The sequence below is a fragment of the Nasonia vitripennis genome, chromosome 1 (assembly GCF_009193385.2).
Source record: "Nasonia vitripennis strain AsymCx chromosome 1, Nvit_psr_1.1, whole genome shotgun sequence".
In the NCBI taxonomy this organism is placed as follows: Eukaryota; Metazoa; Arthropoda; class Insecta; order Hymenoptera; family Pteromalidae; genus Nasonia; species Nasonia vitripennis.
The window spans coordinates 34,710,150-34,726,670 of NC_045757.1; the positions used below are offsets into that span (position 1 = coordinate 34,710,150).

Here is a 16,521-nt window from a genome sequence, read left to right on the forward strand (position 1 = left end):
AATCTGTGTAATATTATTTTTTTACAAATTTTATTAACTGCACAGGTAAATTCTTATTTTACAAACATAAACTTTTCTATAAATTCCCCCTATTTACGAAGCATCTGCTGTTCAAAATCTTCCCTTACTTGTTTCATGAGTAACCTTTTCTGTACTTGATTGATGGTTCTGATGATGAAAAAGTAACGCAAATTATTAATTGCAGTGCAAGTAAAAAATTTTACAACAGTAAAAATATACTCACTCTTCTCGCTCGACTTTTTTCTGGTAAATAGATTGCTGATATTGTTCCTCTGACCATTTTAATGCGAGTAATGAAAGATAATGAAAAGCACCATACAGAGTTCCGAAGAAGCCACCAAAAACTCCACCAGAAATCATTCCTTTAGGACCAAGAGGAAATTTGTATATAGCACCGGCGTATGCTCCGCCAGCTGAGTAATACCAAATTGCATCTTTGTTCTTGTAGGTGGAAATCAAGACGTATGACAACCTGTAAAACAATGATGCATTTAATTATTAAACAATCGCAGTCATCTTAAAACTGATTAAAGTGACAAGGGCATTACATGAGCGACGTGCAGAAAAAGGACACCCTTATACCCAGTTTCAGTCCACCACTACCAAAACTCGTAAACATCTTGTCGGACAGCAGTCTCTTTGCGTGGAACTGACTCTCAAATTTTGTTGCTTCGTTATTCTCGATGAACTGTATAAAGGTAGTCCTAGACGACTTTATACCTCCAATAATACCACCTATTACAAAACTCGCTATGCTCGTATGGACAACGCTTACAAGCTTGGGATGAAATGTGGTATCCTGGCTGAAAAGAATCGATGAATCTCAACTACTGTTTTTTCGTTAAATTTCATTATTATAGAAATTAAACGAGAAACTTACTGTTTCGAGAATAACGCCTTAACCCTGTCCCAACCAGTCTGCTTGCTAGGGTCGAATATTTTATCTTTGTCGACGACGACCCTGTCGTGTGGATTATCCTCCGGTATGAGGAAAGGGAAAAAAGCGTAAATCTTTCCATTTCTCGTTAATTTGCTGAACATTTTTTATCTAATGTTTTGTCGACTCGTCCTTTTCATTTCCGAACGTTGACAATTTACATGCCGTCTGCTTCGTGTGTATTTGGATTGAGTAACATGGTAATACAAATGAGCTGATCGCTACGTAAGCAGCGGTCGGTAAAGAAGGCGTTCTGCATCGGGAATCGTACGGTGATATTTTTGTTGCGGATTCTACTCCATCTGCAGTTGATCAAAATATGTTCACCCATTAAAAATTATTAAAAATTGGCAACTCACGACAGAATCCTTCTTAAAAAAAAAAAGAAAGAAAGAAAACTAAACATCCACGCTACTTTTAGGGGTAGAATGACAATTCGAAAAATCGAACAACACCCAAATTCATTCATCTCATCCAATCTCGCAATTCTCCATCCCGTCATCAGGCTCTCTCCCCATTAATCCAATTCCCCACCCCGGGGGCGTCATCCGAATTCACCCCCCAGTTATACGCCGGCCGGCAGTTCTTCCTTCATTCCTTTTCTCTCCCTACCTTCTCTCTCTCTCTCTGTGCTGACGTATACAGCGCGACGTCGGCGTTACGCGTTCGTGGGCGAGTGTGGAGCGAGAGAGGAACGCACCGCGTGTGCGCACACGTCAATAGGGATACACGTCCTTAAAAAGGGGTCGCACGCGGCGGACCTACTGACCCCCTCCTTCGAGGGGGAGAACAAGACTGAGCCAGGGCCGTAGAGGAGGGTGCAGCGCTGTATACACATTTCTGCCGGTCATTTACATTCGTTATATGCGTATAGGGGGATGAGCGATGAATCCTGTGGGATTAAATATTCTTCTCACCTTTCGTTTCACGCGTACTTCGCATTATTGTACTTGGGGCTTTGATCGAACGCTTTCCGCGGCGAGTTTTTTAACCGGGAAATCGTTGAATCGTACCGACGCGTCTGACCGGAGCTTGACTCCGACTACTGCGCGCGCGTTATTTTTACTTACAGGTTCGACTTAGCGATTCGCTGTTCAATTCCTCAGCGCGTAAAGCAGAGTCCGAGCAAATCCTCGCTTTGCTATATATCGAATGCTTTATGGCTGTGTACAAAAATATATACGCGAATGTAATATCAATGTTCGCGGGATTCCGCTGCTGCAGGGATTTATAAATAAAGGGGGTCAGCTAAATCGAGAGAGGGAAGGATTCGACTTCGTTGAATTCTTCAGAGAGTTGCACCTGTGTGTGATTGATTGCGCGGCGATTGTCCTCTATATATGTATAATCTCTTCCAAGTAGACGAATACGCTTTCGGTCAGACGCGCGTCTATATTCGGTTTTCATTCAAAAAAGGCAAAGCGACGCTACCACCTGCAGCTGTAACCTCGCATAAATTCTGCTCCTCGGCTGCATGTGCGCGTACGGCCTTGGCTATACAGGTATGTATATATACTCTCTCTCTCTCTGTACACGAGCACATCACCTTATACACATATAGCGCGTCGGGAGCATCGAAAAAGGGGAAGTCCAGGTTGCGCACGCGCGCGCATCGCTCGATCTCCTCTCTCCCCATTACACACAGTAGAGCCAGTCTCTCTCCTGGCAGCCTGGGGAGCGCGCCGTAGTACGCTTAAGTTATACACTCATACAGTCTCTCTCTCTCTCTCTCTCTCTCCAGCGAGGACTAATATCAGGAAAGCTCATATCCGCGATAAAGCGCATCTCTCTGAAATTCGAAGCTCGCGACTGTCACACACACACACACACACGTACAAGGGTACTTGAGCGAGTCGAGATGAGGGGGACGCGTCTTATGCGCTAGTCCTGTACAAGGCCAGAGTATATATACGAGCTTTCGGGAGTACACGTACACGCACTCTAGACACAGGCGCGCGTGGAAGGAAGAGTTCAAGAGGAACGAGAGCGAGAGAGTATAATTCTTAGTGCGTTATCGATTATCCGCGCGCAGCAGCGCCAGGCGCTGCGGTTGCGGCAAGATTGTATAGGACAAGGTGTCTATAGTCCTGCGAGTTGTCATCGGTTATTCTACTACAGCGAATACACGTATCGCGCCGCCTCATGTGGCCGCCGACTTGTTCGCCCTGATGAGATAGTGATCGTCCGGAGTCACTGACGCTGCGAAGATTCGACATCCACTGCGACACGGTGTCGTGTAGACACCGACGAGGGTGAGTTTTATATATGTGTGTGTGTGCTGTAACAGGGATTTTTCAAGTATGCAATCAATTCGCGTGAGGTATGCAGAAGGAGCCCGAGAGAGCTCGCACTAGCTTATCGATTGCCTCGCGCGGCTCTGAGAGAGAGAGAGAGGCAGTCGACGCACTGAAAACAAGTCAACGCGATGGAAATTTCTGTAAGACTCTCTCTCTCGGGCCGGTGAATATTTTTAATCAAAGTCCCGTCGGCGCTGCTGCTGCAGCGAACTTTGATGAGGGGGTAATTGAATTCGGACGTTTTACCGCCGTAATATCGAACGGCGAATGAAAATATCGCTTTCTTCGGCAACTTTCCTCGCGTATTTTGTCCGGTAAGGATAATGGAAAAAACAGCGCGGCTATTGTCGAGATCGACGATCGATAGTTTTAGGGTATCGATCTCGGTGTGTGTAATCGGACAGTATAGGATAACGCGCGAGTGAAAGGACTACCGATAATCGCTGGATATTGTTCGACGGTGAATCGGCGACTTTTCGTCGGGTTATGGATTTCTCGTGTATATATACACACGGCTGAAAGGGTTGACCGTATTTAATTCGATGTATAAGAGAGAAAAATCGCACAAGACTGTACAACTCGTACAGTAGTAGGAGGGAATATAAAAGGAGAGCAAAAGGGGCCAACTCTCACCGGGGCTTTGTTCCCGTCCGAAAAGCTCGAAACTCGAAAATCTCGCTTAGAGTCCCATTGTTCGACGCGCGCGCAGCTCTCTCGCCGGAGGATCAACAGGAAGGCGAGGAATTATGCTATACACCTCGAACGCGCTAATGGGGCTAAATACTGCAATAGTCTCAAAATAGCCTTGGGGATAAAAATACCGGAATTTAAATATAGCATAGTTTTCTTACACGATTATTATACTAGAGAGTGAGAGGAGACGACAAAAAAGTTCAACAGCTGATCCGCGTACACTATAGCTATATTATATGATTTTTCAATCGATGGTCGTCGGGAAAAATTACGCGCTGTCGTTTGTCTTTCGACTGGTCGCATCCCCTACTCTTTCTACGCACGTAAGCGTCTCGAAAAATCGATAGGCAACATACATACATCCTGTGCAGCCGTATAGACCCAGTCGCACACACAGAGCGACGCGTCCCCAAAGAAGCCATAATAATGGCTTTCCCAATTGAAAAACGAGCGGCTGCGTTAGCGCAGATAACGAATTTTACCTGACCCCGTCGACTGTATACAGTACATGCATAACACAGTTGCGGTTCGCACGCGAGAGAACGGCTGACCTGAATGTGTGCAGGCTCTCGTATAGGAATATAGAATGGAAAAAAATTGCGGGATAACCGGAAGACGACGGTGAAAATGGAAAATACGCGAGCTTTTTTCCTATATATATATATACCCGTGGCCATATACGCGGAATCTGGGACAACCTGTCATCCGAGTAGGAAAGTTGAATGAAAAAGCAAACTCCGCGCCGCTAACGAATCATCGCTCCCGTTCCACATATTCACCCTCTCCGGGTAGATTCATTTATCTTATTTTCTTTTTACATCATCCTATACTGATCTCATCGATGGAATTCCCAACGCCATCTATGTATACACTAGCCTGTTGCACTTCCGCCTCTACGCGTGTGTGTGTGTGTGTACTCTCAAGCTCTCGATCGCTTACTACCTCTCGAGCCGATATATCCCTTATCGAGTAGGCGCGGGTGTACCGTCGAGTGCATGGCCAGGTGCAGTGTGCCACCTATATATATATGTATACGGAGAGAGAGAGAGAGCGGCGCTTGTTGCTAACGCGCTATACGGCGACGCGGGGGTGTACATAAAATGCTTACGCGGCTATATCTGCGCTTGAACACGCTCGCCCATTATCTCTACTTTGCACTGGTATATAGCGGCTCTTTAAGATCGCCGAGGTCGGTGAATTTTTATTAATCGACCCCAGAGCGCAGTAATATCCCGAGTGACAGGACGGCTCACGTGACCGCGACCGCGCTGATATCCCTAAACGCTCCGCGGCCGAATGTAAAGTCATTACGAGAGCCCAAGCTAGCGCGCAACGTAATTACGGACTGTATACTATGTGTAGAGCAGCTGTCACGAGGCAGCCTATCCCCCCGAGGCGTGTACGTGTGTATATATATAGCGCTAAGCTGGTGTGTAGCTCTGGATGATATTGCATAACGACGAATTTTTCATATTCTGTTGTAATGTGGCCGCTGACGACTAGCCGAATCTTTCGGCTAATTATACCCGTCCCTCGATACTCTCCCAATAATTAAACGCCGCCTTTGAACTCTCTCTCTCTCTCTCAACACATTGCCGCATAAGCGTCTCGGTTGAGAATCGCTCGGAGCCTTTAATAATTATCGTATATCGATCATATTGTGTATATCGTGTGTAATCCGATTATAATACCCCGTCCCACACACACACACACACACACAGTATGCATAACGATAACACATACACGCGTCGATTAATCACCGAATAACACTCAAATATCTCACGAGGGACGCGAGGTATAAAAATTTTTCAAATTACGCGGGCGAACATAATAAAAGAAAATAAACCATATAAAAGATTTTATTATGCGAGCCACGGCGGATATCGCGTGCGCGGCGAAAATTCGCGGATCAGAGTATATAGCGCGTCAGCTTTTGTATTAAAGAACAAAAGTGTCATATATATACGTTATTTGCACGCCGTTATTATATGGAGGATCGTAAAAGTGCGCGCGGAATCGTTCGTATGCGCAGTGCCGAGGCGTATAAGCACGTGCGAGTTTATCAGTCTGCGCGTTTAATTTTCTGAGGATAATCGTGAAAAGATATTGAAGATCATGCGGAGGGAGAGAGTTTAATTTTCGTCCGTGAGTTTCGACTTTGATCTTTGATTGAATTCACTTACGCCTCGTTGGATAACAAAGCTATACGCAAAAATTTCAGTTCACTGATGCGCACAGCTTTCGTAATTGTGATTCGAACAATGCATATTCACCGCCTCGATAAATTCGCAACAATTTCCAATTTTCAGCCTCGATTAACCAGCTTTTCGGAAACTCTATACCACATAGGTACATACTGTATGCGTTTTTCCTCCACAACCTCGTCGTCCAAACTCGTGACATTAATGCCCCAACGCTGGCACATTCACGGATCCGTACAGCACAACGCGAACCATATATATATATATATATACGCGCGCACACGATTCATGGACTTTGTCCGTTAATGTATCCACAGGCCCTTTATTTCATGAACTCTCATCGTGATATAATCGTCGTCCACTGCTTTCTCCTCGGAACAGAAGCGGTAAGATATATACAATAGCCGTGAATGTATATAACGTGTCCAAACAATACGTCGGCGCAGTGTTATTCTGTTGTGTCTTTTTCGTACTCGGGGCTGCAACAGAAAGGCTAAATTATCGCATTGTTCGAAGGAAGCCATCGTTATTTGAGTATAAACTCGCGCCATACATAAAATTAATAACCATAACGTTCAGCCGTATAAAGCAGCGCACCTCGAGACGACGCGGACCTCGCGTCAACCGAGACACCCGAAGCCGGAACGTAGATATATATATATATATATGTATATACGTTCCCAAAGTCTGCACTGACTCGTGCCGCGGAATATCTAGCAGCTAAAGCGCCGTTAAGATGCAAAGCGATATGCCGTGTATAGCTATATATACACGGGTATGCATCCATCGGAGGCGAGCGCATAAAAGCCGTCCCATATGTGCTTTATTCAATGGAGCATATATCGATCTCGCTTTGACTCGCGCAAAGCCGAGCGGAGTTCCGGAACTTTTCGTTGTCTCCGAATGAAATACACTTGGCGAGATGGATATAGTATATATATATATAGGTATGCGTCGATTTTTCGGTTGTGTAACGAGCTTTTTTTTTTTTATTGTAGTCGGAAATAGTTAGAGCTTTTTTTAGAGTTAATCAGCTAATTGGAAACAGTTGCTGACCTGATTCTCTGCTTATACTGAGAGCTTTAAATTTTCAGGAGAAACACTTTAAGGATTATTCTTCGTTCTTTCCTCTCTCCGTAGAGATGATCGCTCTTTATATAAGTATCGCACAAGTACATTTGTTTGCCAAGCGGTAGTCTCTCATTTTTCATCAGATTCAATATTTCATCAAATAAGTAACAAGCATATACGTAACATCGCCCGGACTTTCCCCGAAATTCAAATTATACGTTATAGTATCAATGACGACACATCCGTAGACGTGTGTGCGAATAACCAAACTTTTGCGTCACACGTGTGTATATCGTCGCGCATTAACGCTTGGAAAATTCGATACGGGAAATGAGGCGAACCGGCCATTATTCTCCTCGACGGCGAAGCGCCGCCAACTAATACGAAACTGCGATATTAGATTTTCCGAGTTCCGGAGAGCTGTATATACACCTATAGCCCGCACACGAGCTATCTATCCATCGACTTGTGGAACGGGACGCGTGTGTGCGCAGGAAGATTGGGCCGAAGTTTGCCCGTCGATTAGGCGAGAAACTGCGGGCCGTTGTACGCGCGAATGGCTTATAAGTGTTTTGGGTTTTTATATCGGCGCGTGATCGATTCGATACTCGTGGAGTTATGATTATAATTTTTACAGAACGATAATTGGATTGATAATTCAACAACGAAACTATTCTATCTCGAGAATTCGAGTCACGTATATACATCGGTTCCGTTCATTCTCCATACCTGTCCCGACGCATACCCTCGCACACGCACGCGCAACTTTCCGGCACTCGGTTATCGGAAAGCCATAAAAAATATTTTCCAAATCACCGGCTAATAAACGCAATTCCGTCGACGTTCCGCCGCGGGTATTCCACTCGCGTATGCCCGAATGCGAACTTTCGGAAAAGGCAAATCGCGTTTGCGAGCGAGCGAATGATTTCCCGATAGCAATTTCAAAATTATAGCCATTCCTTTCGAAATTCCCCGCGGATTTTCTCCGGCGCGCTATTATCGCCTCCGCTATATCGGTCAGTATATCGTGGGTGTCTCGAGAATATATAAAAGTCGTAGTGATGTACGATGCTCACGCGATTAATGGAATTACCGAGTTTTCGGCGCTGGGATTAATTCTGATCGACGCGTTGCAGGGTGTTATCGTTTTTCTTTTTATAAATCGGAAACTATACTGTGATGCGCGCGCTCAGTTCGAATTTCCCGCTCGCGAATTAATTGGGCAAACTCGAGTGCAATTATCCAAGCCAAATTACTCGTGAATAATTCATCGCTCTTAATTACTCAAATGAAACAACGTGTATAAAAGCAAGCAATTGACGATGGCACTGGCCGACGTAAAATATATGCAGCTCACCCACGTTACGTCCGGTGTGTATATATATATATATATATGTCACTACGGCGCCCACGGCGATATGCCCGGTCAATTATCGATAATGATTAATTAAACGTGCGGTAGTAGTAGTACGCCTACGCCCTGTCGTTCGGATCAATGAGTTATTGTAAAAAAATTGAAGATATACCTACAGTCAGCTGCGATGTCTGACCGCAGCCGGACATCGACTACTGGATACGTATGTTGGACGCGATGATTCCGCTTGAGCTTTGGATTTCTATAGGCCGCTTATAACCAGTGCGGAAATATTGACAGGAGGCTCAGCGATGTTGTTGGCGGATGTGCGATCGTCGCGCTTGATATACCTACGGAGATTACAGATTGTTTTAGTCGGAAATATTATGTTTGTGCGTCAATCGCGTCCGTTTTCACGCATCGCTCGTATAATCTATCACCTTGAATGCCACAGCTTTGTAAATCTACTGTAAAACTTAAAAAAAAAAAACCCGTCAACCAAAATGAAAACAGCTGCTCGAAGAAATTTCGTAAATTCATCAGCTGAATACCCTGCTCTCTCCGCAACGTCATTCTAGCCCCGTTTATACGACTTCTTCCTTGGACAGAACTGCAGCTTTTTTAATCGCAGCTCACGTCCGGCACGAAGAAGTGAACTCCCTTGAAATTAGAGTCGAGAGCTGGCTACTCACTCTCTCGCTCTCTCTCTCTCTCTCTCTCTCTCTAAGAGGAGAATGCAACCGAGGAAAAGCGTCGGCGCAAAAAGACGCCGAGTGTCGTGGGAAAAAGTTTGATGATAAAGGAGTTAAGGGCGGCTTAATTGCTTCGAACGAAGTAAATGGCAGCGAGGATTACTGGGAAATTAGTCGATTATATTGCGTCTCATTCGTTGCAAGAAAATTCTAGGTACTGTAAAGGCGCTGCTAAGTGATTTGGCACTTTGCTTTCTCGACGATGTGTACATCGGTTTGTTCGTTATTAATAAGTTGGTCGAACTTTCTTGTTTAAAAAAAAAATTTATTTACGAATAAAAAAGTAATATCAAAGGAACAACGGAAAATATTATTTTCAAATTGTTCTTAATCGTATTACGTTACTAGTCGTTTCCTAATTTTAGAAAACTTATTTTAATACATTAAATATACGCTGTGTCGCCATTATGCATAATTAATTACATTAATTAATTACATGCAATTAAAAAAAATTGTAAATAATGGATCATATGAATGCAAACGTTTAAAAATTGATCTTATAAATGCGATGCACAAAAGAATTTGAACAAACAGACTATAGTCAAAATAGTAACTAAAAAATATTTTTAAAAATCAGAAAATCAGAAGTGTTTTCAAAAGTCAACACTTATCAGGTATTTTGCATTTTTCTTGGTAATGATAGACGAACGCGTCTGCTAAAAAGCACGAGTATTGATAAGAATATCGCAGAGCGTCATGATCTTTTAAATTCTTTCTTAAAAGTTTACAGATTTCTATTGCTGTTTTGATGGATTCTGCATCCATAGTCAATTCCCCGTGTCGTTTTAGGCTGGATGAGACAATTTTGTAATATTCATATAAAAACTTAGAACTACAATTTAGATTATGATCTGGTACCTACAATCAGTGAAATTAAATTTAGTAATATGATAAGAATAATTATTAAATGAACAAAAATAATTAACCGTTATTTTAAGCTATCGTTATTTTTAGCTATAAATTATAGCTAACATGATACATCGGTGTATTCGATTTCTTACCAGTTTAAGCAAATTTCTTGCAGTCAAATCATTTTTGCAACCTTCACATTCACAGGTAAAGTGATAGTTATGTTTTAAATATGCTTGTCTCCCTTGTTTTTCTGTAACTATTGACACTCCATAATCAATAGACAACTGCATCAAAATTTCATAATAAATTTTTTTTACATATGAATAAAAATTAAATAATTTATGTCCAAAATAACTAGATATAAAATTTATAAAACTACCTGTTCGCCTTTTTTAACAGGAAGTATCGTAATCGTTGCCATTTTTCGTTTTGGCATGAATATTCTACTAATGTTAGGATAACAGCTGTGGTTGAAGAACGCAGAGAATAGAGTAACTATTATTCCTTTGACGGAATCAGGCATAAGAAATTGATTCTTAACTTTAAGATGATAAGTACCGTGATGTATCTCATACTGTAAATGAAAACAAAAAGATAGTGTAATTTACATACATTATAAAGATATATCAATACGCATAAATAAATTTTACTGTACTCCATAGCTGTTGAATGCAACGATTTTTAATAATTTAATGAGTATTTTTTCCAGAGCTGAGAAAATCTGTACAATATCATATGAATTTTTAGCATCAGAATCAGTTTTCTGAAGAGTATTGATAATGTCAGTATACGTGTAAAGCAAGTTCAGTATGATATTTGCTTGACATTTATAAATTTGTTCATGCTCGAATGAGTTTTCATGGGTTATTAAGTTATAACAACTACTAAATGTTTCATAGTTAAACCCTTTGTTTGACCAAACACTTGTGCAGGAATCTAAAATATATTCACAAAAAAGAATTAAAAGAATTAAAAATACAAGTAAAAGTAATAAATGACAATAATTTTAATTCGAAATGTACCTTGCTTATCTATGGATTCAGCAATTTCCAACATGTTTTTTATCCCCTCTTTCTTGGCTGCTGTTATAAATATTCTAGCTGAGGTCATAATAGAAGCGTAATTTGATTTCTCAGTTATATTTAAAAAAATATATGGAATTATGCGGCATTCAATATCATGATACGCGTTCCAAGCTTCCTTTTTGCATTCCTCACTGCAGAAAATAAAATGAGCACAAGAATCACAAGGGATTCCATTCCAAGCTAAACATAGACAATGAGAGCAATTGAGATACAATTGATTCCCATTAGGAAATGCAGCATAGCTGGTTTCAGCAGTAATCACTTCACCAGGCTCAATATCACGAGTTGCTATAATATGCCTACCAAACTGCTTATTGTAAACAATCTTTACACAGTCAGCAGCACATGGAACTTCTTTAGATGGCGTGAATGCTGGAATTTCCAATTCATCAGAAGTATCATAGTCTTCTGGATCAGTAGACTTATCTATGAGTTCCAAACAATTTGCTTTTCGTGAAAAGAGTTTTCTTCTCAAATCCGTTGATTTGGTCATTTTCAATGCTCTGGCAATATCGATTAATGAATTTTTTGGACGATGCAAATGTAACAACAAAGCTGATCTGTTGCTGTATCCTAGGGCGAGCTCTTCAGAACCCTCTGGAGCAAAAGCAATGCTTTCTGAATAAAGCGACAATATTGTTTCATGGATTTTACTATCATGTTTTTTGCTTTTGTATAATTCATTTCCTCTTTGACGCGGATTCGTTGACAATATTGAGCATTTTCTCAAAACATTTCCCTGTTTGACTTCTCTTGCAACTTCATGGTTAAAATTTTGTCTTCTAAAGGCCTCCATGGCAACTGTGTTGGTGCATCAAAAAATTATCTAAAAATGACACGTCACGCGTACTCGTTAAAGAAAAAATTAGTTCTGGAGAATTAATTGACTAAAAGGCAAAAAAAGTATGAAAAAATCTACGTTTAGTCGCGACTGCTGAAGATTCGTTTTGCTCAGGCGATAGGCGCTTACGTCTGTTGTGTGGCTTATTCGCCCGTTTTCACGTTATATAGCTTACCAAACAAAAAATCGTCCCAAAAAGGGACCAAAAAAAAAAAAAAAAAACAAAAAAAAAAACGCGCGAGGAACCATTATTACTCTAATAACGTTCGTAGGAATCTATAACACTGAAAGGCGAATCGTATACCCGCAACGAAAGATGAAACGACGGCAATGACGTCGTGATAAGTATCTAGCGTGTCGACTCTGACAACGACAAGAATTAAATAACGAATTCACGTTTTATAAGCGCACACAATGCAGCGATGAAAGAATATGAGTACTTTAAACAATGGCTGCAGTCGGTCGAGCAAGGTGAATATTCGAACAAACGACGATCGCTGCGTTTACATATAACGCAACGTTGCTCGAATATCTCGAAATTCCACTGGCGCTTTTTCGAAGTGAAGACTTTTACGGATGATTTCCGAAGAACGGTACAACGTTCTAGCGGTTCTAGTCTATATAACTCTGATGGTTATAATAACGTAACGATGCAGTGGCAGTGTCGCTTTGTCCTTCCTCTTGGACGGTCTGAGCAGGGGTCTGGGCCTGAGGGCTGAAGTGATCTGCAGTTCGGCTTTTGTTTCGCGGCGCGCGCTATAATATCCGCTACGTAGATGGCAGCATTATCGGGCTTCGAAGGTTTACATACGCGGGAAAGGTATGTCTATATACGTAAAAGATTCTCTAAAGCCTCTAATAGAGGCAGGCGTGAAGTGGGCCATTTCGATTTTCTTTCGAATGCGCCAAGTGTTCCTCGAAAATGGAAAGCGCGTATTAAATCTCAATCTAACCTACGTAATCCGATCTAAAATTCTCCTGCAACTTTACTCTTCTCCCGCGTAAGTATAAACAGTTATTCTCATTACGAAAATCCGGAGGATATAATTAATCATAGAGTTCGGCCACAGGCATAGCAGCCGCGAGTTATATATACGCGAAATTCGGTTGCGGGGCAAAAAAAAAAGTTGAGCGCGAATGCGATTAGGGGCAGGGGGGGGGGGAGCGAGAGTAGACTCTCTGGCTGCGTTCCAAGCGTATATGCCCTTGTCTCTCTCTCTCTCTCTCTCTCGGTTCCTCTTCCGCGAATAAATTTCGCGCGCCACGTGTGCCCCCGACGAGTTCCTCGATTTCTCTTTGTCGCTAAAGAGGACTATGTGGATTAATTTTCGTATAGGTTTTGTAGAAATTTACGCGCTGGCGAGAGTCGTTCGATGAGCGGCACATGCTTATACATTCCTTCTTTCGGAGAACTCGGCACTACTTATTCGCATGCGGTCATTAATTTCCGAGATTGATCGGGCATTTTTTCCCTTGTTCTGTGCTATTTATCATCGCCGTCGCAAAATTTGTTGCGCGTGTGTGAGTGTGTGTGTAAGCTACCTGCATGTCTCTCTCGCGTGTACACGACGAGTCTTAATCTGCTCAAGTATCGCGGGTGCTTACTTATACGGTAACCAAAAGCGACCGGGAATTTCTCGGTTATAGCTCTTTTTCTTCGTTTACATTGAAAAAAAAAAGATTATAACTTTCCATCCATAAATCGCGCTTAATAGCTCGGAAATCGGGCCCTCCTATATACACACACACCATCAAGCGCAAGCTCACGACGTATACCGAGAGCTTGCGAGCCCCGAGATCGATAGCTCCCCCGTCGGCTTAATCTAATTTACCAAAAAAAAGAATTTCATCTTCGCCGCTCTCTCTCTCGTGTAAGACAAATATTGCCCTTCGTTTTATACCATATATAACTTGTCAGGTCGCCGCAAGGGGGGGCGATCGATTTTTCGAGGATTTCGCGTCGCGTCTCTCTCTCTCTCGTGATCCGACCCATTTCTTTATTTTTAAGCGTCTGAAAAATGCAGAAAACACGAGATCACTTTTTGCGACCATCAGCTCGGTATGGAGTAATTTTGTAGCTTTAATGAAATCGCGCAACGTCAGGCCTTCAAGGGTATATACATATAGGTTATGTATGCATACCTAGCTGAACTAGAAATTCTTCAAAGGGGCGCGCTGTAACACTCCCTGCATCAACGAACTAATTATCCAACGCGATTAACCCCCCCTGGCTTTTGTACATAATCGGAAAACATAAAGCTCCGACACAGAGGAGAGCTTTCGCCGTTATCAGGACGTTACGAGATACGTGAGGGGAAAGAACGTCGTTATTTCCCGGCGCCTCATTCGGATGCCTTTATCACATCAGTGTGTTTGATGCCGTGTGTGTGTATACACGTAAAAAGGGGGGGGGGATGGGAAGGAAGTCGTTCGCGGATAAATACTTGATGCGTTCGTTGCCGCCTCTGGTATAGGGGCTTTGTCTCGGGAGATAAGCTAAGAGGGAGAACATTTCTCTCCCCTGTGTAGGTGTATACGACTGGATCGTTATTCTTCGAATTTTCGACAGAGGCTTTTTCGCGGATTATATGTAGAGCGAGCCTTTGAATATCTGCAGCGAGAAATGTATTAATTAAAAAAAAGCTCGAGTCCGCGCGAAAATTACAATTGAACCGTTATATGTGACCGCATCGAGGTGCGGAATTAACGAACCCCGTGAATATACATGTTGTGACGATCGGTGTGTCAATATGCATTGAGTGAAAAATAGTATAAGAGAGTTTGAATATTCAATCTCACGACTTTATATAGTCTTTGATTCGAGTCCGCTGTGCTTTCATTGCTGTGTATACATATAATAATAGGTGTCCGATGATAGCAGCTAATCGGATTAAGCGCAGCGTCGGCGCGCGACAGTCGATGTAGCGGAGGATTAAGCGCGATTTCCGACCCAGATGTCCTCTACCGTTATATATTGTGTAAGGTATACCTGATGTGTGTATAACGACGAGACACTCGACTCTACCGGATCAGAGCTTGCACAGGACATATTGTGGCCAACGAGACAAATCAGCTGTTATATATGCTCTATACGGTGCTTTTACCTATGATATGCAATTCTCTCTAAGAAATAATATCGTCGGTGCGGCGACAGTCCATTAACTAAAAATCATACCGCTATGTATCTCGAGATAATTTATCACAAGCACAAGGGGGGGAGGAAAAATTGCATCGCGCGGCGCATGGCCAATAAACCGCACGGCAATTCAATTAAAGTCGCGATTCAACTCGCATCGATTCAGCCGACCGCAAATTGGAAACCACGGGCGGCTTGTCATCTACATAACCGTCTGTTTACATCCCGAGCAGCTCCTTCTCTCGCGAGAGAGCTCACAGTATATATATATACATATACATATATATATATAGAGAGATAGTAGTCGACTATAACTCGTTATCAACGCTCGGCGGGTATAGCGATATACAGAGCCGTGAGAGGGATCGATAGGTGCAGAAAAATGAAATTCGCCCCTGGCGCTGTGTGTGTGTGTGAGAGAGAGAGAGAGAGAGAAATCGGTAATCGGCATCCTATTGAAAGTCGCGCGCAAGCGAGAGAGAGAGAGAGAGAGAGAGAGGAAAGCTCTGGCTGATTGCAAGCTCCGAGTGTTCCAGGCGTATACGCCATAGGATATTATATTGCCCTACTGCGATGAGCGGAGGGAAATTCTATGTGTGTGTGTGTGTGGAATTTTTCGAGGAACAGCGAGAGCTATTGGATGCAGATCGAAAGCTCGACGCTTTTATCAAACGCTTTATTTCGCAGCAATTTTCTTATCAGGAGAAAAGATAAATGAATCATATAGCGCGCGCGCGTGTGTGTGTGTGTACTATATCGCCGCTGCGAGAATTGCGCTCTGCAGTGTGCGCACGTCGTCGCCGCTGGGTTTTCGCTTCGCCTATATACATATTGTACATACCTTTGAATTTTCATTCCGGCGCACACAACGGAGCGAAATATCGAGCGGAAAAACGTATATTGAAATCCGTCCGCGCGCGAAATTAGCTTTATCCTGCGTGTCTTTGTACGAAGAAAAAATTGTATATACATATATACGAGCCTATCTGTGTGTCGCCTATAGGCTACTATATATGGGTATATATATATATATATATATATATATATATATATATATATATATATATATCGATTCTCGAATTTAACGCGTATGCCTCCCTCGTCGCGAGCGGCATATATCTATACGAGTTTCCGCTATACGACACACGATATCCCCCAACTCCGACGGCGTCTCTTCACAATATTGATATACGACACGCGCCTATACGTTAGATCTTCATTGTAACGACTGGGCGCTTCTGCGCTTCTCGGAAAATTTACGAGGCTTCGCACTGACGCCTC

At 42.6% G+C, this 16,521-nt stretch overlaps 3 protein-coding genes across 8 annotated transcripts in view; 1 reads left to right on the forward strand and 2 right to left on the reverse strand.

The window, feature by feature from the left end:
* Positions 1–89: 89 nt before the first annotated feature.
* 140up (upstream of RpII140) lies at positions 90–1,062 on the reverse strand. Its single transcript, NM_001134392.1, has 4 exons — positions 902–1,062; positions 570–824; positions 245–493; positions 90–168 (listed from the first exon to the last, which is right to left on the reverse strand). Exons 1-4 carry the CDS (start codon positions 1,060–1,062, stop codon positions 90–92), a joined length of 744 nt encoding a protein of 247 aa, NP_001127864.1.
* Positions 1,063–1,149: 87 nt separating this feature from the next.
* On the reverse strand, positions 1,150–13,090 carry LOC107980461 (SET and MYND domain-containing protein DDB_G0273589-like). 6 transcript variants are annotated; one of them, XR_004228401.1, is made up of 6 exons: positions 11,201–13,088; positions 10,834–11,114; positions 10,558–10,752; positions 10,328–10,462; positions 8,751–8,924; positions 1,150–1,260 (listed from the first exon to the last, which is right to left on the reverse strand). XR_004228401.1 is itself a non-coding variant. In XM_016982442.2 (6 exons), exons 2-6 carry the CDS (start codon positions 12,057–12,059, stop codon positions 9,927–9,929), a joined length of 1,728 nt encoding a protein of 575 aa, XP_016837931.2. In that variant the 5' UTR covers positions 12,060–12,089; positions 12,545–13,090; the 3' UTR covers positions 9,621–9,926. The 6 variants fall into 6 exon arrangements, 2 of the variants coding, with proteins under 2 accessions (XP_016837931.2, XP_031789581.1); XR_004228400.1 differs by having other exon boundaries at positions 1,157–1,260; positions 8,747–8,924; XR_004228399.1 differs by lacking the exon at positions 1,150–1,260 and adding an exon at positions 6,448–6,628.
* The window catches only part of LOC100123251 (probable cationic amino acid transporter), a 29,776-nt gene continuing 15,873 nt past the window's right edge, over positions 2,619–16,521 (forward strand). The window contains exon 1 of the mRNA XM_001606813.6: positions 2,619–3,210. The gene's annotated coding sequence lies outside the window, so the exon portion shown is untranslated. The remainder of the gene's footprint in view (positions 3,211–16,521) is intronic.

What these genes read in the sequence shown, in the direction of transcription:
- 140up (NM_001134392.1), bottom strand. Translation starts at nt 1,062, where the DNA reads ATGTTCAGCAAATTAACGAGAAATGGAAAGATTTACGCTTTTTTCCCT. An exon ending in AAGGCGTTATTCTCGAAACA is followed by an intron (nt 825 to 901) that starts GTAAGTTTCTCG and finishes GATTCTTTTCAG; the next exon opens with CCAGGATACCACATTTCATC. An exon ending in TTTTTCTGCACGTCGCTCAT is followed by an intron (nt 494 to 569) that starts GTAATGCCCTTG and finishes ATTGTTTTACAG; the next exon opens with GTTGTCATACGTCTTGATTT.
- LOC107980461 (XM_016982442.2), bottom strand. Translation starts at nt 12,059, where the DNA reads ATGGAGGCCTTTAGAAGACAAAATTTTAACCATGAAGTTGCAAGAGAA. An exon ending in TTGCATTCAACAGCTATGGA is followed by an intron (nt 10,753 to 10,833) that starts GTACAGTAAAAT and finishes TTTCATTTACAG; the next exon opens with TATGAGATACATCACGGTAC. An exon ending in CTGTTAAAAAAGGCGAACAG is followed by an intron (nt 10,463 to 10,557) that starts GTAGTTTTATAA and finishes ATTTTGATGCAG; the next exon opens with TTGTCTATTGATTATGGAGT.